At 32.7% G+C, this 21,394-nt stretch overlaps 3 protein-coding genes across 5 annotated transcripts; 2 read left to right on the top strand and 1 right to left on the bottom strand.

The window, feature by feature from the left end:
- Positions 1–1,238: 1,238 nt before the first annotated feature.
- MED11 (mediator complex subunit 11) lies at positions 1,239–4,995 on the top strand. The gene is made up of 2 exons (XM_073080581.1): positions 1,239–1,546; positions 3,773–4,995. The coding sequence occupies exons 1-2, from the start codon at positions 1,471–1,473 to the stop codon at positions 4,102–4,104; spliced, it is 408 nt and encodes a 135-aa protein (XP_072936682.1). The 5' UTR covers positions 1,239–1,470; the 3' UTR covers positions 4,105–4,995.
- A 2,017-nt stretch (positions 4,996–7,012) lies between these two features.
- Positions 7,013–11,502, bottom strand: slmo (PRELI domain containing slowmo). The gene is made up of 4 exons (XM_073080580.1): positions 11,308–11,502; positions 11,044–11,209; positions 10,669–10,863; positions 7,013–8,328 (listed from the first exon to the last, which is right to left on the bottom strand). Exons 1-4 carry the CDS (start codon positions 11,337–11,339, stop codon positions 8,035–8,037), a joined length of 687 nt encoding a protein of 228 aa, XP_072936681.1. The 5' UTR covers positions 11,340–11,502; the 3' UTR covers positions 7,013–8,034.
- Positions 11,503–12,081: 579 nt separating this feature from the next.
- Positions 12,082–20,883, top strand: mdy (diacylglycerol O-acyltransferase). 3 transcript variants are annotated; one of them, XM_073080577.1, is made up of 12 exons: positions 12,082–12,354; positions 12,696–12,846; positions 13,287–13,415; positions 13,718–13,815; positions 15,482–15,534; positions 15,617–15,725; positions 16,459–16,608; positions 17,046–17,072; positions 17,921–18,062; positions 18,933–19,098; positions 19,545–19,817; positions 20,447–20,883. In XM_073080577.1, exons 2-12 carry the CDS (start codon positions 12,731–12,733, stop codon positions 20,705–20,707), a joined length of 1,524 nt encoding a protein of 507 aa, XP_072936678.1. In that variant the 5' UTR covers positions 12,082–12,354; positions 12,696–12,730; the 3' UTR covers positions 20,708–20,883. The 3 variants fall into 3 exon arrangements, with proteins under 3 accessions (XP_072936678.1, XP_072936679.1, XP_072936680.1); XM_073080578.1 differs by having other exon boundaries at positions 12,082–12,359; XM_073080579.1 differs by lacking the exon at positions 17,046–17,072.
- The last annotated feature ends 511 nt before the right edge of the window (positions 20,884–21,394 follow it).

Here is a 21,394-nt window from a genome sequence, read left to right as displayed (position 1 = left end):
TTCAAATTCAATCGGCTGACGAAAAAAGCTGTAGTCCCTTAAAAAACACTGGGCATTGTATGACGTCATGACCCAGTACGGCCACTAATATAACTTTTGCCTACTCAGGTATCTAAAAAGACAGGTAGAAATTTATTTTTAATGTTTTTAACCGACTTCCCAAAGGAAAAAAGGTTATTTTAGATTAATTGTACATAGAAGAATCCTTGAGGTTTTATTTATTCTATTATATTTTGAATGTAGGAAAATCCTATTCTCTCATTTATGTACAAAGCATGGAATTAGAAATTAAGACAATAACCATAACACAGTCAAAAAGGTAATATAAAATACTAACAACATGAGCGCAACTCTAAATGGTTCGAGGTTAACTTTTTCACATATGTGTACGATAGATGAAGCTCATTAAGAGAATGTATGGCCATCAGCCGAGATGTACAGATTTTTACAGTTTTCATGAATAGCCAGATCCGAAAGTTGAAGAAATAGAGAAATCTTTACACACTCGGATGTAGTCATCTGCGCCTATTTGAAAAATTCAACGTGTATATTCAAATTCGACTTAGTAAAACTATATGATATTTTTCATCACCACCCGTTACAAAAATTTTGCCAGTCCTTTGAAAGTTTGAAGGCAAAAAAGTGTCAGGCTCTCAAATTGCAAATCGTGGGCCTCAAATTGCGGACCGAAAATATATACGTTTATTGAAAAACGAATATTGCTTTTTTAATAATAGATTATTAGAAAGCGATTATTATTATTTGATATATCCAACAATAAACAATATTTACAAAAATAATAATATATTATTGTTATATAGTCCGTGCCAAACTGCTAGTTCGCTCTGAAGTTGTTGTAAGCAGTTGTAGTCGACGTGTAGGCGACGCGATTCATTTCTATATTCAGAGTGGAGTGGGTGGTGGAGTTTTACGTGGACTATACAAGACTTATCGACTATTATTAAAATCGATTATTTTTTAATTTCCTTATTAAAAATCGATTTGAATCGAAGTGCAATAAATCGATTCACAAAAAAGTCGATGCCCAAAGAATCGAATCCCAAAAATTGACCTTCGATCTTTTCAGCTGATAAGGGTGACGATAGCGATTCACTGAATCGATCCATTACTAGACATCGATTAAAATAATCGTTTTTTTAGCCCAAAAGATCGATTCTGCGATTAATCGATCTCAGATCGCATCCCTAGTCGACTGTCACCAGTCACTCACTACTCACTGACTGTCGAGTGGAGTGTCGTTTATCACGGTTTATCATCGATAATTTGATTTGGAAATTGTTGCACTGTCTTCATCTGGAATCAAAGATATAACTTTCTTAATCAATAGGTTTCACACAATTATCACTTACTTTTGGAATAATAAAAGACGTAACCAAAGCGACCAGCTTTGGTCGCCCTTCATCACATATCGCATTCTTCGTATTGGCGAATTATCAGAACTACGACACAATGGCCGGCCCAATGGAAAAAATTCAAATCTTGGATGATATAGAAAAAGATATTATTACTTGTCTTCAATGCGCTGGTAAGTGAAAAATAATTGGTGGAACTTGTTGTATGACTAACATCGATATCATTTTTCTCTCAGAGGAGGCAACTCATCAACAGAACTACAAGTAGTTGTAGTAGTTTGTAGTTCAGTGAACTCTTCTCTACTAACTTATTTACATATTATGTGATGGACGTCTATAAATGACAATGATAATCAGGTCGGCTGCGATGTCGTTTACTACTTCAATTATGCACAAAAATAAAATTACAAGTCGCAAACTAGGGGGGATTACGGTTCTTACGGCGCCAAGATTTGAATGCGGATCCGTATAGATTTCGATGAGGCAAGACGAAAAGTAAGAGTAAATTTTTTTGATATCTCGCTTAGTTTTCGAGATATTGACACTCAAAAATTATTCGAAAATTTTGATTTTTTGCGTTTTAAAAGTGAAATTGCCGAGGAACGGCGCGGCGGAAACGGGTGCGACTGGTATCTCCGCATAGGGGAGGACGTGCAGAATACGGTAGAAGAAAAATTAAGAGAATTTGTTAAGAAACGGTGGAGGAAAATGAGAAAAACCAAAAATTGATTTTTGAAAAACGGAGAAAATTATATTTAAAAATTTAGAAAACGGAGAGAAACGGAAGTAGTATGTGCGAAAAGGTATCGTTGAGACGAGTACGATGGTATAAAATAATTAGAAATCGGGCAAGGGACAACGAAGTTAAAGGTGATTGAAATTTGAGTTGGTATTGGTTAGGTTAGGTTAGGTTAGGTTTAGGTTAGGTTAGGTTAGGTTAGATTTTTTATTATTATTATTATTATTATCATAATAATAGTGATAATCATAATAAAGGATAAAATATATCTTCAAAAATTTTTTTCAATAAAATTCCAACATTTTTAATAATGTATTTATTAATATCTTGAAAACTAAGCAAGATATCGAAAAAAATTATTCTTTGTTTTCGTTTTCTTTTCCAAAAATCTATCGAAATACATCATTAAAAGAATATTTTTTTTTCGATATTTAAAAATCGAAAGATTTTTAAATATCGATATCTCGAAAACTAAGCGAGATATCAAAAAAATTTATTCTTACTTTTCGTCTTGTCTCGTCGAGATCTATAAGGATCCGCATTCAAATTTTGGCGCCGTAAGAATCGTAATCGTGCCGCAAACTAAAATACGAATATATTAAAATTAATTGAAGGTACTTTTTGCTCAGTCTTTTAGACTTTCAATTAAGGTTTTTAGTACCAACAACAGTAATGCAATATTATGTTTGTTAGCTTTGTGTCCATACATAATAAATTGACATATTACAGAGTGTTTATTATTTCTAGTAAAAATTTATTGTAATGCCTTCTAAGACCACATGTGATAACATGACACTTGAATGTGCAACATAATGACAGTGATTGTATATAATGAAAGAGAAAACAAGTATCTAACTTATTAACTAGCATATATTATAGAAACAAAAGCCCAACTGCTATATAGCATATGTTAAAATCTAACCAACCAACCATTTGGACTATAGGGTATGGCAAGAAATGAAACATGCACTAGAATTGAGTAGCTTGCGAGTCAGTGATATAAAAGATATATATCTTCACCAAAGAGCTAATCACTCATCAACTCCAATGATTTTGAATTATATTTTTATATCCGCATCACATGGTTGAGTTCATAGGTCCATATGATTCTAGATATAAGATCTTCTTCAACTTAACAGTGTTATACTCGCTCGCGAGTGAGTGATGTGTCAATTGAGCAACTGACTGAGAGAGTGTGATTTGAGTCAAATGTATTGCATATTAAACACTAAATTAAAATATTTTTTCGTTGCTATGAATATGAAAACAGGGATATACAAATAGTGTTGGCTGTGAAATTCATATATAATTTCTTGCCAGTTTTGTATTAATTATAGGAATCAAAAATGTTGTCAAAACATTTTGATCTGATTCTCTGAAAGACTGATATAAAATGTTGCTTATATTGTTACAGAGCTACAGAGCTAAAGTGAGCTACTGAGCTAAAAGAGTGATGTATATCACTGAGTTCAAAAGATATATCTCTCTCTTTTCACTTTAGTGATATATTTTGCGCACCTCTATCATGCACATTATACTTAAAAACATTACTCTTTACAGTCACATGAAAAATGATTGTAAAGGCTGTAGTAGACTGCATCCTGGATATCCTTGTATTGTACAAAACCTTATTCTAATGCTCTCCATTTGTCTGTTTAAGCTCAAGCCTTGTTGGAGTTGGGAAAGGAAAAATCAAGCCAGAAACAAGCTGAGAGTAATACTACCCAGTTTTTGAGAACCCTTAGCCAGGTTGAGTCTAAGTTGAGTGACCAAATTAATTACTTAACTCAATTTTCCACTGGCCAGCCCCATGAAGGCTCTGGGTATGCCTCACAGAAGGTCTTACAAATGGCCTGGCACAGATTGGAGCATGTACGGTCATGGGTTAATGAGCTGGAGAGGCTGAAGACAACTCAATTAGCCTCGGCTCCACGCTCTAGCTCTAGCAGTGTTTCTAATGGCAATATGACTTCCTCTGGGACTAGTACCTAGTATTTCACCTTACCACACCTTCGCTTGAACTAATTCTCAATTGAATTAAAAACTTTTAGAAGGTGTGTGTAAAATGTGCAACACAAGACTTTATAAAGTGATCATAGTGCAGTGAAGTTTTATAGAATAAGAACTGGTATCTAGTATAAAATAAATATAAAATCATTTGTAAAGCTTATCCTAGTTGTATTCTTTGGAATAGATTCTACCAGATAAACTAAGTGCATCAGAAATTTGGAATATCTGTTGGGTACTATTTCAAATGTAAAAATTTATGCAATCTTCGAACCAACAAAATGTTACACTACCCCAATCATGTTAGGACTTCTAAGTTTTTTGCATTGGGAGTTACAATACAGTTATAAAATATTATCTATTATGTAGTTATAAAATATGTGAGTCTTAAATTTAATATTTTTTTGGCTATGCATTACAACATTGTTTTATGTCATTTTAAATATTTGCTAAAATTAATATGTAACTTAGGATATAGGCATTAACTGTAGGCATTATGCTGTTTATGAAAATTGTTCCTGCTGTACTTTACATAATTAAGGTTAGTTAATTAAAGTTTAAGGTTTGTTACTTAATGATAGAATTGTTATCAGTCTTGCCTTAAACTGTGTGAACCAAATTGCAGATTGGTTGAGCCAAATTTTAAAAATTGGCATCATCATTTTAAAGGTATGGTGATGCCAGTTTACAAAAACATTATTATATTAACTAACCTTTTATTTCAAGTTTTAATTTCAAAAATATTTTGAAGTTGCTGTAACATGCTTTATTATGATAGGTATTTGGTGTAAGTATTTCTCTCATCTAAGTATTTTGTGTAATCTAAGTAGCATATCTAGGTAACATGTTTTATTAAACAGTATGCAATTAATTCAATCTAAATCTTTTGTTATCCTTTTAACAAGGTTTAACAATATATATTATAAGGTGTACCTAGTATTAATATTAAGCTTCTAGTTTCACCTTAAATTACATTAAATGTCGCCATGCACATTAAAAGGTTTTTTTATGTGCATGGCGATATTTAATGGCGAGGTAAGTGGCTACTGCCGCCCATGGACATCTGTAATTAACCCCAGATAGGATTAGATATTCCTACCTGAGGTCGTCCACAGAAGCGCCGCTACTCCTGAGGACTAAATGGAACGCCTCGAAAAAGTCTGTCTCTCTTACCACACCTTTCAAACCGGAACACAGTAGCGCCTAACACTGCTGTTATTAGGTAGAAATAGGTGTGGCGGTGGTACAGCCGGAGTAGAACCACAAAGGGTTCTAACACCTTCGAAGGTGCAATGGCAATATTGTCTTCATTCCTTTAAACAATGATGCAAAAGTTGTCTGATATACGCCATTATTAATAATTAATCCATCCGTACAGTTCTTGCCTACCAAAGACAGAAATGGGCATTGGTTTACGGCGGCCATAGTATGTATAACCGGTTTCAATAAAAAATATAATCGAAATGTCGCTTTTGTGTATATCTATAGAATTATTTAATATATTTAAGCGCGAGCGAGAGAAAAATAGAAATGCTTCTATAGATCATCAACCAATTATTGTCCCACTGTTGGGCACGGGTCTCCTCTCAGAATGAGAAGGATTAGGCCATAGTCCACCGCGCTGGGCAAGTGCGTATTGGTAGACGTCACGGTGATAATTAACTTCTAATACGCACATTGAAACTTCGCAAACGCAAACCACGCAACTTTGAAACATCAGAGGTGCGAAATGCCTGGGATTTGAACCTCGGACCCCTCGATCGAGAGGCCGAGTTTCTTAACCACTAGGCTGTTAGGCTCTAGGCTGCCATAGAAGTGCTTCTATTAAATAAAATAATATACATTTAACCAAACTATAGGTAGTTTAGCAATGTTAATAAAGATTTTTGTGTGTACTTATTGAATGTGGATAGGATAGGTAAGACTTAAAATGTCGTAGGTCCGTTAAAGCCCCATATATATAAAAAAAATGGTTGCCTGTAAAGTCGGTTTTACGGGCGAAGATTTTACGTGACAACGTCTTTTTCTCACCACACGTGTGAACTTGTATTGTGACGCTTTCTTGTTTTTCCAACGCCAAGAACGTTCGAGAAAGACAAAGACAGAGACACAAGCATGCGCCGATTCAATGCGCCTAATTCTCTAGTGCTGCGCGCGCGGCAGACCGATCATAGTTGAGTGGGAGAGAGACGCAAGGCATTCGGCGGGCCTCTCTCTCGTTCGGTGACTCATCGTAACGTTACCGGGCGTTACACTTTTTCATAAGTGACTCCCAGCCGCAACCTAATTTAAGACGTTGTCACGTCAAAATGACTATTCCATTTTTACCTACAAAGCTCTAAGTTTGGCAATATGTTTAATTTTGAGATTGGTAGACAAAAAATTGGATAGATACTAGATAGCGTTTTATTGTCCCATGGGATAAATTGATAATAATGGCTGTGGTGCCCAGCTATCGTAGAATTGGTCTTTATATACAATAATTATGTTAGGTATTGTAATCACTTAAATATATTATCTATTTAAATGTCTTATAAAAATTGTAGTAATAAGACAAAAAAAGAGGTAGACAGTTTTCGTGGAATATTGCAATTAAAGTACCATATGCACTTGTATGAGCTGTTAAGTGTCTCATTTATTTTGTTAACGTTGCAAACTGCAATTTATTATTACATCATCTGACGGCACTGACATTATAATTTTACTTGGACCCCTTTAGCACGTACATAAAAATAAATTGGTAAAATTAGGGCAGTTAGTCCTAAATTTTCCAATATATTTTGGTAACAATAGTGCTATGCATATACACAGACATTTTGTTATTTTTTTTTTCCATTTAGGGTATGTCTACTTCTTATATTTCAAGATACATTAGATAATTAAAAACAAATGCTTGGTCTTGTAACAAAAATTTATTGCGAATAATGGAATAAAGTAATTATATGAATATAAAAGTCTTTTATTAATGCATTACAGTCACTGTGTCACACATAGGTATTGGTTGTTTTATAATTAATAAGGTTATTTATACATTTTAAAATTAAACACGATACATAAATCAAATTTAACTTAAGTTTCTGGCTGCAGTTACAAGAAGGCAAGTACCTAAGATACAAAACTTTAAGCTAAATGACGTTTTATAATTATTATATCTAATGGTATGTTTTTATGTATTTTATATTTCAATTCCAACCAATAAATTACAACAACAAACGCTCGTATGTACTAGCGGCTCGTGAGATGAATTAGGATGGAACATTAGCTTATTTAATAAAATAAGCAATCAATTTTCTTTCTAGCCCATCATATATAAAATAGACTTGGTCGAAGCTTAATTGCGAAAATATCTTCACAGTCTCAGATGTACACTTATGACATGATATATAGGTTTTTGCGTGAGTTTAATCTGTCGTTATATAGATGTTTAGTTCAACTCCGATTAAACCACTTTCATAGTAATGTGGGTAGGTTACAGTAGCAGTTTCATTATGTTGAAGCTAGCCGCTAGTGCATATCCAGGTGTCACCCTAAACCAAGTTGTTAACAAGACTTATAATATTTATAGAACTGTATAAAAATAAATAACAAATAGTGACACATCTACAGTAATAAATAAATGACTATTTGATCACTATTGTTATTAAAATAAGGCTAACTTTAAGCTAACCGATCCATATCAATAATTATGATAATATTATGATTATGAAGGTACTTTTTAACCTGTGATTGAAAATGGAGCATTAACTAACTGAATTCATTTTAATAATAGCTATATTTTCAGATGCATGTTCACTGAAATCAGTTTTATAAGCATCTTTTGAATGTATCAGACAGGAGTATGGAATAATACTGTCTCGTGCAAGTGACAATCAAGCAGGCTGTTTGACACAACTGACACTGAATTCACTCCTCTTTTCAGCTTCGTTGATTAGCGTTAGCTTTCGTGAATTTCTCAATATCATCCAAAGATTTCTTCGCTTTTGATGAAATATCATCCATGGATCTCCTTGCCGTAGAAGTTATATCGTCTAACGACTTTTTAGTCTGTGATAGAAGCTCATCTGTACTCTTACAAGCAGAATTAGCCAGTTCCTTTATCTCTGAATCCAGTTTTGTTATGACCCACTCAATGGCTTGTCTTCCTTTGCCTGCATTTAAGGATATTCTGTTTGTTAAAAGATCTTCCATGTAGTTACTCAGCGGCACACCCTGTAATAAAAACAAAAGTTAAAAGGCAGAAATATCTATCATTAAAAATATAATACTATGTAAACTATGACAACAAAATATGTAAAAGTGACAATAGAAGTGGCCTAATATCTATCTGCTAATATAAATATCATTATTTAACAGGCAATAATTTGTAATGTCAATTTGGATTGAATGTGAAAATTTGAGACTCACAAATAATATTCACTGTTACATACAGTGAATATTTTAAGTTCTCTAGCTAAGAGCGCAAGTGAGCATGTTGCTAGGTATTGAGCACATAATTTTATCAAGGACTTTTTAAAATTATTTGAATGCCAACACATACAGTATTAACAACAAAGTTGAATTTTGGCACATATATTTTATGATATAAATAGAGTTAACGATGAAGATATCACATGTTCTACTCTTTCATAGTATCGGTATAATCTTGTGACTATATTCTATAGATTTACACATATATAAATAAAAAATAGAAGTGTTTGTCAATGATTTCCAAATAACTGCATTTTTACCTTATGCTGCTAGTCAAGGGTATGACATCAATACTCAACTTTAAAATGCATGTCTGTACATACAAGGTCATCCTGGCAATAATATACTTAAATGAATTTTCATGAGATCTTTACTTAAGTATTTTATGGACTTAGGTTATTTTTACCCTGAATATCCGTGTGGACCACAGTGCAACATTTACAAAAAAACTTACATTTCTTTACAAACATTAATAATATTATTTTATGTATATTTTTACACATTCGTAACACATAAATTTATGTTAATTGTATATTTAACAGTAATTTGTAAAGGTAATTATTAAATTATCCTCATACATAATCATTAACATAAAAAGGTAGTGTTCCTTTTTGGATATACCAAATCATTAACCTTGGAACTTGCGACAATAATTTCCTTATCAATCAAAGTCAATTGTTTATCATTGCCAACTGAGGACTGCAACATATGAAGAAATTGAGATTGTTTTTTTAAGATAAATGGATGAATACAATAATAGTAGTTATAGTTTTATACAGCTGTTTAATCGAATAACAACCTTGTGAAACAATAGACTAATATAACGAATACTACTATGTTATATTACGAGTTTCCTAAGCCATGGTTTCACTAGAGGACAAATGCCCGGCAACACGTGTCGCCGACATGTCGGGTAGAATTTGGCAAAATATCTGGCGATATCGCACGGCACGTGTCGATAGCAACGTCAGGTGAACTGACGCAGTGGTCGCGTGTCGGCGATACGTTATTTGACATCGCCAGACTTTGTCTGACATGACGCCAACACATACTGTGCCATTTGTGCCCTGGTAGATTCCTTAAATTAAATTAAATGAAAGGGATTGTTGTAGGGATCCCTAATATGTATATTTGTGTTATAGTTTTACTGGAGAAAGTTTTAAAGTTATTCAAGAAATAAGGTGCAAATTGACCATGCTTCTGCAACTTATCTGTGACACTGATGAGAAAGAGGAGGTAAACCCCTCAATATTGCAATATTATGCAAACAAATTTACATTTTCAGTTGATAAACATATTTCTAATTTAAATAAAATTAAATAAAAAACGAGTTATGAGATATAGATTTTAAATGTACAGAACTCTCTCCAGAGCTGGATTAACCCTGTATGGGCCTGTAGGCAATACAATTTTCGGGCCCCTTTTCTTTACCTACCCTGACTGACTAAATAATGTTTTTTTTTGCCTTCTACCCACATTCCTGAATACAATTCCCAATATAGGCATGGATGACGTCCTAAGGGCGGGTTCAGACATACGCAGGCTCTATGCGTGCTCAACGCGGGTTGGCTGCGTGTTAGTACGGAGTCTGCAGTGGGCCCCTGTCGATCCTGGGCCCCTAGGCAGTTGCCTACTCTGCCTTAAGGTTAATCCGGCTCTGAATCTCTCCCTCATGTATCATAGGTGCTATGGAAATAAAACAGAATTTTCTATTCATTACTATCCGCCCAATCAGCAATAAAAGCTTTTGCATATAACACTGGTGTTCTCCCTTCTTGATTCAAATGTTGATAGAACCAATATAAATTTACTGTAGACATACAACCGTCACACCTATTTCTAAAATGTACTTTCTTGCCTTTTGGTGGAAGGGTGTTGATGCTGGCTGATTTACATTTGAGATGAGGCAATAATAGTCCTCTTAGAAGTGGCAATGCATTTGTATTCAGCTATAGATTGAATGCCCACTTCTATATAAAACTTGGTAACAGACGCCTATGAGCAGAAATGACCACGTACATTTTGGTGCATTGCAAACTTGTTTGATACATCAGTCTTAAAAAAAAGGAAATAATCACTTACTTGCACGGTCACTACCGCTTCCTGTGTGAGGAGAGTCTTTGACGTGTCTGATGGATGAGGAGTATACTTCACAGTTTCATCAACTGCAATGTAGTGACAGAATGTCAAATTCGTCGTCTTAAGGGTCATTAGTCGTTCAGTTGGGTTCACTTCTGATTTTTCACTTGCATAGCAAATTTTTGCAGTTCCAATAAGCTGAAATATAAATTTGTTGAAGTCTTTTAAATGTCATTATTAACTTGACTTCACTTAATCGTGTAATGACGTAGTAGTTTAACATTTACTTTTAATTAACATGCTCTAATTAACAGTGTTGTTTGTACTGGTTTATCAAATGTGAGTAAATAAAGAACGATTTAATTTATCGATACTTACTGCTTGAGCCCATCTTGGAAAGAACCACTTTGAACTGACGAGTCTATGCGTAATCAGTACTCCATCCACAACCTTCCTTTCAACCACATCAGTCCCTATGACAGCTGGGTTCATGGGATTGGGATACTTCCGCCATGCTGCTTGGGCAACCGTTTCCCAAGGATGGCTGCAATATTAAAATAAGCATTATTCCAAGCTCAGTTCATGATAACATTATCTCCAGTAAATTTCCTTTCATCATCTCCATGTTGCGTCACAACTTACTTGAATGTGTGTTCTGAGGTCCAAATCTTCATATTTCTCTATTTTTTCCTGGAATCTTTATTACACAATCTCATTCGATTAAGAGATTTTATGTTTTAAAATTACATTACGACCGTGAACACATAACTCTCACTCAACAATCAACACAGGAAGGAAAGAATTGGACATTGGACGAGACAAGGACGCGTAAAAATGACAGTTTATATCGATTTTCGGAAGATCGATTATTTCAGCGTGATAACGTCTTATGCCATATACATACTACCTTTTCGATTACAAACTAAACGCACATGGCAATTACTCCATACAATGCAATACATTAAAACAAAGAGCATTAAACTGTCCTGTAATATAACACACAAATATTTTTTTTTCTGTAACTATGATAATTTTAAACATTTGATTTCGGTTAGTATGATTGTAGGGAAGTTCCTGTAAATAAATTATAGAAATGTAGCTAAAGCCGTTTACTTTATATAGCTCATTTAGTTCACATATGAAATGTATAGCGAAATTCAAAACTATATCGATTAGCGAAAAATGCTGAGAGGAGTTACGAGGCCGATTTTGATAAAAATGTAAAGAACATGTTTTTGAAAAATAACAAAACATATACAGATAAAATTGAGTACGTAGTCTCTTTGGTCGGCTTCTAATATGTGACTCTGGTTTCGTTTGCGTAGAACTTAGAAAAGTTAAAAACCGGATTTTGTTATACACTGTGTAACATAGTCCTGTCACTGTCACCCCATGAGTCATGGTATGACACTTTATGTTCATTGTTATCATGTCAAATGTTAATACAATTGTTCGTTGTCAAAATGTCATAAAATTATTCAACCTTTCGTGACCCCATGGTGTTAGGGTACATTTGATAAAGATAAAAAGGAAATGTTTATTGTGGGGTATTTTTATTTCTTCAGTAGTGTTTCATCGTTCTAATAATATAAATTACAATTACCGGCATTCGTGTCCAATGAATGTTAGTACTTTACGTACTGTATAAGGAAGAACTACAGTGTTCCTACCTACTCTTCTTGATACAAGGTAAGGTGAGGTCAGTGGCGGGGAGCGACATCCAAAATACAAATTACTATAAAACAAACTTAATTATAATTCAGACTACACTCTCGTCTTCGAATTCTCAGACGAAAGATCTTGATTTTTTATATTGTTCATTGTACATTCCTTCAAATAATAATGATTTACTTATTTTTTCTCCGAATATAGTAAATTGCCTTTATTTTATTATTCGCGTGAATTAAAATACTAAGAATACTGAAGCATTCGTTACAGTCCATGGTTCAAATGCAAGCAGTTGTTTATTGCTTAACAGTGGATAGATAAGTTGATAAGCCTTTGATATATTTTTTGAATCATCATTATAGAACCGGCTTTGTCAACGCGATTGTTGTAAAGAAAAATGACTACTGAGGCTGAAGAAAAAGCATTACGCTACAGAAGAGCTCAAAGTGTGACCAGAGCTGAAGAAATTACAGAAAAAGAGAAAAGAGCTAGAAAATTGCAGTTTGACAAACCGTAAGTTAACATATTTAAATTTTTAATTTAAACATATGTATAGACATGTATGTTTTATTGGGAATTTTTGTGTTTTATCTGTTCCTGATATGAAAACCATGACCATTTGGTCTATATCAGAAACATAAGCTTACTTTTATCTTATCACAGAATTTAGTGGACAAAGTTAATGACCTTAATAAGACAGTAAAGTGATTATATGCATCCTGTATGATATTTAAAGCACATTAGTTGCATATTCATCAATAAAAAGAACCCATAATATTTCAATACATAATTTGATATCAATTACTATCAATTACTATTAGTTTGGTACTGCAATGAGAAACAAGGGAAATAAAATTTCACCTTTACAATGATAATATAATGTCTTCTATAATTTTTAAATTCATAGAGTACATATTATAAAAATTATGGAGAGGTATATTTTGATGTTTCAGATGCCATATACCACGGGATTCCCTGTTCTCATGGAGTTCAGAATTTGCAAATTTTACTGGGCTCGTCAATTGGGGCTTCCTTATGCTAACCATTGGAGGTCTCCGCCTTTGTCTGGAGAATTTTTTGAAGTAAGACTGGAATAAAGGACATTTTTGTATCTGTCTAGTATTAATTAACAGAATATATATTTTTTAAGATTCACCATTTTTGTTACTAAAGTGGTTTCACTTTAACTAATGAGTTATTTTACTTGACTTGATAATTGTGTTTTTAAAAAAAAATGTTTAAAAGTGGTATAACACTTTGTGGTTTGACTCTGGGGGCACTACCGCTACCCCTATTTCTGCCTAACAGTTGTTACTTACCATTAAAAAAAACCTTTTCTGAATAATGACTGAATGACTAATTTTATCAATTTTTCAAATTGCAGATATGGAATCCGTGTGAATCCATTTGAATGGATTATAATGCTGACTGGGTATGGCGGAAATCAGAACTATCAGTATCCATCTGTTATTTTGTTAATGTGTAAGAAATTTGCTTGTTTTTATAAATTAATTTTCTATTTTCACTTTAACCCTATACTTGACATTGTGCACTTAAATGCACATTCAAATCAGATATCTTTTTTTCGAAAATGCAACATAGAATCATATTAATAATAACTCAAAGCGACTTAGCAAACGTTTCTTTATGTCAGAAAATGAAATCTATATCTGTCTCGTTCACACATTGTCAGTGGTAAACAAAATAGCGAGCCGTCGGTCAGTGCCTGCACAACGCTCTCTAAGTATCTTATGTTATCTGAATGAAATTAAGTTATATGTACGAAATTTATATAATCTTACTTTCTGCAAGCTTTATTCAATGTTTTAGTGACATTTTTTTGGGATATAATGTTTTGAATATATAGTAATTCATGACTTTTGTTATGTGTGCATTAAAATGCACACTGCCAACGACATACAATATTACTGTTTGTCAATATTGTGTCTTTAAATGCACACTGCCAACTTTGCTACTATATACTAAGGTTCTGCACACAAGGTAGGGGTAGCGTGAACAAAGTTCAAACAGAGTTTTTTTTTTATAATTCATGACTGAAATTAATATTTCCCCGTTTCCACTAAATTCCCAGTCCTTAGCTTGCAATATTTTTTTCGGATGACTGGAGGACGAAAAATTCTAGCTTTGGTATCTAAATTGCGTAATTAAATCTGATGTAGAATCCAGCAAATCTTAGAAAGATGAATTCCAGATTTCTAGGGCTCATCAAGACGTCCCTGAACTCAAGTCCTGTCCAATCAATAGCGTCTTCTGTCAAAAATGTAAACATCTCCAATAATGACGATTCCAGAAAATCTGCAATATCAATCCCAGATAAGACCAAATTCCCACTTGAGGTCGGGCATAGATGCGCCACTAGCCCTGTAGACTAAGCTGAAATGCCTCGGAAAAGTATATCTTCTTACCACATCCTTCAAACAAGTGTAATAAAGTCCAATCACATGCTTAAATTTAATACAACATTCTAACGGAAACATAGATGAAGGTCTAAACAGACAAGTCGCTTTATAGCGTACAAATATGATAGGCCATCGTTAGTATTGTCTTCACAGATCTTGGACATCTTCGTTTGCAATTCCTGGTTGCTGTTTCTTCATGGGAACAGCGGTAAACAAAAATTATTGCCACTCAAAAAGTTTTGAGTCGCTTTATGTGAGAACAGCCTTTTTTTGGGAGGAGGTCTTCTAATCTCTCAACTCAACTAAAATATCTCAAAACTTGTTGACATGTCATAACTTCCGAGACTTTTATCTTTAGTATTTTCAAAATGTATGATATTTTTTATATTTTTCAATTATTTTTTAGTTTAGTGAGTACTTGGCGGTGTGCATTTAAAGACACATATTTTTTTCTTGTGAACCTGGCAGTGTGCACTTTAAGACACATACTATATTCTGAAAACTGAAATTCAGAGATTTTTTATTTTATTTTTCCTAATATCCTTGTAACCCAATTAACGCAGGGAAGTAGCAAAAGTATATTTTTTTTACGATAAAATTCTCTGCCAAGTATAGGGTTAAGTAATAAAAAGAAAATTTGAATAAAAAAATATGATTACAATTATTATTACTCACAATATCAAAATGTTAATATTATATGTAACTAATTTGATGTTTTTTTTTTTCAGTCAGTATTGTTCCTGCAGTTGTTAGCCTATTAATAGAAAAGGCAATATCAGTTGTAAGTTTAATTAATGGCAATAGATACTATAATCATTTTAATATTCAATGATTTTAACACAATTCATTCTGTTTTGTTACAGGATATTATTTCTGAGAAATTGGGAATTGCAATGCATATTTTTAATATAGTGTTTACTGTTAGCTTGCCTGCAATTGTGTTGCAATTCAAAGGCGATGATTTTAGCTTTGGTATGTATTCTAAGTTTTATTTAACTTTATTATGTAATAGAAGTACTAAACCAGTATCCTACCCTACATTGCTTATAAACTTTTGTCATTTATAAAAAAGAAACTAATTAAAGAATGCTAAATTTTGTTTCTTAGCACCTTGATATGCAAAAGTAGACATTTTATGAGCTACAGGTCATTTAAATATTCTCTTTGCTGAAGTCTTAGAATATAAAAAGTAAGTATTAGAATATAATATTATTTTATGAAGGTACAATGTCATGAACTCAATATTTCAACATATTTAAACAAAAAGTAAACAATGGATATTGTCTATGTAAATTATCAACATGATGTGTCATGTGTACATTGCTTTTACACACTACTTATAAGAAAAATATTATTACGCAATTTCCTTGAACTATGCAGAGTCATAGAGTTCAAAGATTAATAAATGCGAGGCGTATTGCATTGTAATGTACTGTATGCAAGTTTTTAATTCTGATTGGTTTCCATGAAATAGAATATTTAGTAAAAAAAACGAATATGCAAATAATATTAAAATGCTTTATGCATGATGGATATATTTTAATGAAGTGTCATATTAAAAAACAAGTAACATTAGAATTACTTTATAAATTGTTCTATTGTTTAAATTAATGTAAATTTTTGTAGGTACTTTATTATACATAATTATTGTAGGGTCAGCAGTATCAATTGTATCAATACAAATATATTCCATTTATAATTACAGTGGGAATTACTACCGTGTGCATTATATACCTGGTACTGTTTTTGAAATTATGGAGCTATGCTCAAACAAACCACTGGTGTCGTAACGGCGTGAAGCGGAAGTATGCCAAGAATAAGCTGCGTCGACAGAGTTTATCGGCGCCGAATTGGAGTAAGTATAAATCTGTAATTACTTTACCCATTTATTTTTAGAGGTTTCCTCTATACTATGTTTTTTTCGAAAAGATGTTGGCAAAATATATTGAGTTGGTAGAATATGGGAATTGTTGCTACATAGACTTCCTCTAGATGCATATTGTTTCAAGGTTTATGGAAAACCGCTTTATTACCACAACATCAGTGGTAACATAAGTGACTGTCAGTTGGTATTTTCTTTTAAAAATAAATATTGTTAATATTTTAGTAGTTTTGAAGGTGGAATTATTGAATACATTATTTAACTTATTATATCCTTGTTTTTTCACCATTATTAACTTAATTTGAATAAATGGGTAAATGCGGTTACGTTGTAAAAAAAAATAGTAGGTAAATGATATTGTTTAGATGTAACATATATTTGGAGATTTTTAAAACAAATAATATTTACAGATGAACTAATGAACGCCGAACAAGAGCGTAAGTCAATAACTATTTTCAATGCACAAAATTATCCTGCTGCACTTTATATCTATATATGTGTACATATTTTTATTGGTTTTATTGTTTGTGTGCCTTATTTTACGTTTTAATTATGCATTTATGCAGTTTTTTAGTTAACTGTTTTTAATTAAATATCTATTTTATTTAATGTGATATTATAACGCTTGTAATTCCTGCTTCCTCTTAATACGTCTTTTCAAAAAATTTACATTACATTTATAATATTTTAATTTTGAAATGTTGTAAAAATGTGCCTCGATTTCTATTACATATTTTTATTTAACACTGTTGCGTCCCATGTGTAACATTAATGTAGTTTAATGATCGAAAAATATAAAATATGGATTTTGTTGATATTAAATATAGTATAAAATTTTGTATTATATTGTAATTATGTAACTATAGATGCTTTGTGTGCTAACATACATTGTTTGGTACTTTTGAAGCTGTGGTGCTTTTAATTGATATACTATTTTTATAGGCAACTTTTTTAAAAATAAAATAGTTGAGTTAATCTATCAGGAGAAAACAAAACATTAACATTTTGAAATTCCTTAAAAAATATTGTTATACATAAATTATAATTATTTCTCCAACCAGATACATGTATTTTTTTATTTTTTCTCAAATGCATTATGTGTGTGTGTGTGTCTTTTGTATAATCATAATGCAATATGGGTTTTAAGTTTATCAAAAATGCATCAAAATCAATAGGTGACAGGTTCACGTCATGTGTGATGGTAATAGTGTTGTATGTTTTGTTTCTATTTGTATTTGTTTTTTTTGCATTGATTGTAAAACTAATTGCACTACCCCATCATCAGAGAATTTGGAAGACGAGAAAGTACACGAGGCGTTAACCGCTGGCCTGGTGAAGTACCCCGACAATCTAAATCTTAGAGATTTGTTTTATTTCCTGTTGGCACCGACCCTTTGTTATGAATTGAATTTCCCGCGTACCACACGGTTAGTCCTGCACGTTGTTTATTTTCCCTCATTAGGGAGAGCGGAGTAAATTCTGTACTAGCCATCATATGTCACAGATATTGCACTTTTGTCTAGAATTCTCTAGAATTCTAGATAGACAATTGAGTTCTAGCTAAAAAAACGACACCATTGCTTTAATGTTACTGGTGAAACTATATACCCAATATGGTTAATAATTATTATATAATATAGACAAATAATATTATCTTCACATTATCAGATGTGAAAAATTGTTAAAATTATGGCTCATGGCAAAATTTGTTATCGCTCTTCCCATAGCTTAAGCTTCTATAATTTGCGCATTCGTTTAATTTGCATTGTTAATGCATAAGCGTTGTATTTTAGTTTAGTTTACTAACTATGTGTAATTACGTTTAATATCTCATTATCGTCCTACTGGCCTTATATAAACTCCCAGTAAGTCACGCTTGACCAATTTTGTCCACTGCGGGTTTGCGATGCGTGTCTCGGACTCATACCTTGGACCGCCGAAGTGAGATAGATACATGATTAACACTGGGTTAAAATAAACGAATAGAAAAACCTAGATGGAGCCATGCGGCGTTTCAACTTAGATCTCAGAGATCTGTGACCTTGAGATCTTAATTACGATTTAAATTCTACTTAGGTTAATATACATGTGGCGTGTCAAGAACGGAATTAACCACTTACTCTCAGGTGGAATCCAAGCTCATTTGATACTTTAAATGTCAAATGTTATATACATTATTTCTTAAACTTGGTGGGAATATAAATATAATGTTAATATGTAATGTATATTATATGTTAATATGTATGTTTTAAACTTGGTTAAAAAAATTGGTAATTTTTTGTTCCCCATTATGGCAGGATTAGGAAAAGGTTCTTGATCAAAAGGATAGTGGAACTGGTGTTCGGTGTGAACCTGGTTCTAGCGCTGTTCCAACAATGGATGATCCCGTCCATGACAAACGCTGTGGCTCCCTTCTCCCAGATGGATATAATGAGGATCACAGAGCGACTACTTAAGCTAGCTGTAAGTATTCAAATCATTATGTTAGTTATGTGTGTTCTATATTTCGAATAGTTCCCAAAAATTAGCAAGTACCTTATTTAATTCTCAAGAATACACTTAGTACTAAGTTCAATCCTTGTGCGTGACACAGTTTTTGTCATATTTTGATAATTTAAATATCTAAGATGTGCCTAATATAGCTATAGGGACAATAATTTAAAACAGAATTAATACTAATCTTTGATTGCTACCTTTAGTAAACTTTTTAGTCTTTAGATAATTTCACAAAAAGTGTAGAAAAAATAATTTTGATTAAAGAATCATGAACGTAGAATTCATATTAAGGCCTAGCTTATTTCATCATCGAATAATTCAGGTTAGATACTTCATACTATTCTGCAACCTGTTTTTTAAACGTATTCAGGAAAGTACATCATTGAACTCAAAGAACTCTTCTTTAATTCAAGGTTCCAAACCACCTGATCTGGTTGTGTTTCTTCTACCTGAGCTTCCACTCGTTCATGAACCTGATGGGCGAGCTGCTCCACTTCGCGGACCGTAACTTCTACAACGACTGGTGGAACGCGAACAACATCGCGGTGTTCTGGCGCACGTGGAACATGCCGGTGCACACGTGGGCGGTGCGACACCTCTACATCCCGATGACGGAGATGGGCTACTCCAAGCACGCGGCCAGTATCGTCGTATTCGGCATATCTGCGCTGTTTCATGAGTACCTGGTGAGTGAGTTTGGTGGATTAATTAATGCTCGAGTAATACTAGTTGAGTAACCATACGTATTTTTTTTAAATAAATAAAATGTTTTTTTTTGTTTATTTTGAACAATAGATTTATTAATAGACTTTCTTTCAAATGCAATTATAGAATGTAAATAGTTAAAAAATTAAGTAATAATCTATATAATTTTTTCACCTACAAATACATTTTAAAAATAATGTAATTTTAAATTACAAGTTGATTTTTTTAAATCATATTTACAAATAAAACATTTACAATTGAAGTAAGTAAAATAAAACAAGCATCGGCATTTCAATTTAATTTTTACTATTTTTTCTCATGTTTTTTTTTACATAATATTGTACATGTTACATAAAAATAAATTTTCAATAAAATTGTTTTATCATTGTTATAATTTAGCTTTATTAATTAATTACTCGTACTTTGATTTTAAAGAGAAATAATCTTGATTTTTTTTTATTTAATCCGTTTTTTACGTTGTATTTTAAAAATATAAATAAAATTAAATTGTCATTGTCATTATTTAGTGTAGCTTTATTAAATTATAACTTTGATCTTAATAAGTTATATACCTTCTAGAAAATAAATTCTCTGTAATAATCTGTTTTAGGTGAGCATACCGCTACAGATGTTCAGGATCTGGGCGTTCCTGGGCATGATGGCGCAGCCGCCGCTGTCGGTGATCTCGCGGCTGGCGGAGCGGCGGCTGGGCGCGCGCTGGGGGAACCTCATCGTGTGGAGCTCGCTCATCCTCGGCCAGCCGCTCGCCGTCATGATGTACTACCACGACTACGCGCTGGCGCACTTCGCGCCCGCTGGAGCGCCGCTGGTGAACGCTACGCTTGGAGCTCAGCTGGTGCGCGATGCTTAGGTCGAAGTATTGGTATTAGTTATGAGGTTTATGCCTATAGCCTAATAATAAACTACTAGGAATAATTGGAGCTGGGCTGGGGCTGGATGTTTAACAATTTCGAAAGTGGATAATATTGCTGAAAATTAGTATAAAGTCTAAAAACAAAAGTGCATGGCTCAATCTCTACTAACAAGGCCCTTTTCACATGATGTTTTGAAATGTCAAAGTCATTGGAGTTTATAATTTAGCCCAAGAATGTACGACTGAATGAAAGAATGAGTATAAAGTAAGAATCGAAAATGCACAGCTACAAGGGCAATGGTGAATTATGGAATATACGTTTTAATTACATATAACAAGCTAACATAATTATGTTTGTTAAAGTAAATTTTAAATTAAGTGTTTTTTTACAATTGTATAAAATTAATTGCATTTCCATTAATAATAGAAATGATAGAATGTTTGTGGAGCAAAACCATGGCATTATGAAGCATTTAAAAAAAAGGGACTAGTTTCATTATTTTTTTATATCGTTCAAATATTCTATTTATTGATATTTTAATATTTGAATTAGTTTTTACATTTTTTATTATTATAATATGAATTAGTATCAGGATATTGAAAAGCTTATGCCAAATTATTGGAATGCTACTTATGTATTTAACCAAAAATATTCTTATGTATAGTTAATGTTAAGTAAAATAA

Source organism: Epargyreus clarus, unplaced genomic scaffold, assembly GCF_041222505.1.
Source record: "Epargyreus clarus isolate Ecla_fem2 unplaced genomic scaffold, WU_Ecla_fem_2.2 ptg000015l, whole genome shotgun sequence".
In the NCBI taxonomy this organism is placed as follows: domain Eukaryota; kingdom Metazoa; phylum Arthropoda; class Insecta; order Lepidoptera; family Hesperiidae; genus Epargyreus; species Epargyreus clarus.
Note: the sequence above shows the minus strand (reverse complement) of the source record. Positions and strands in the feature narration are given on the sequence as shown.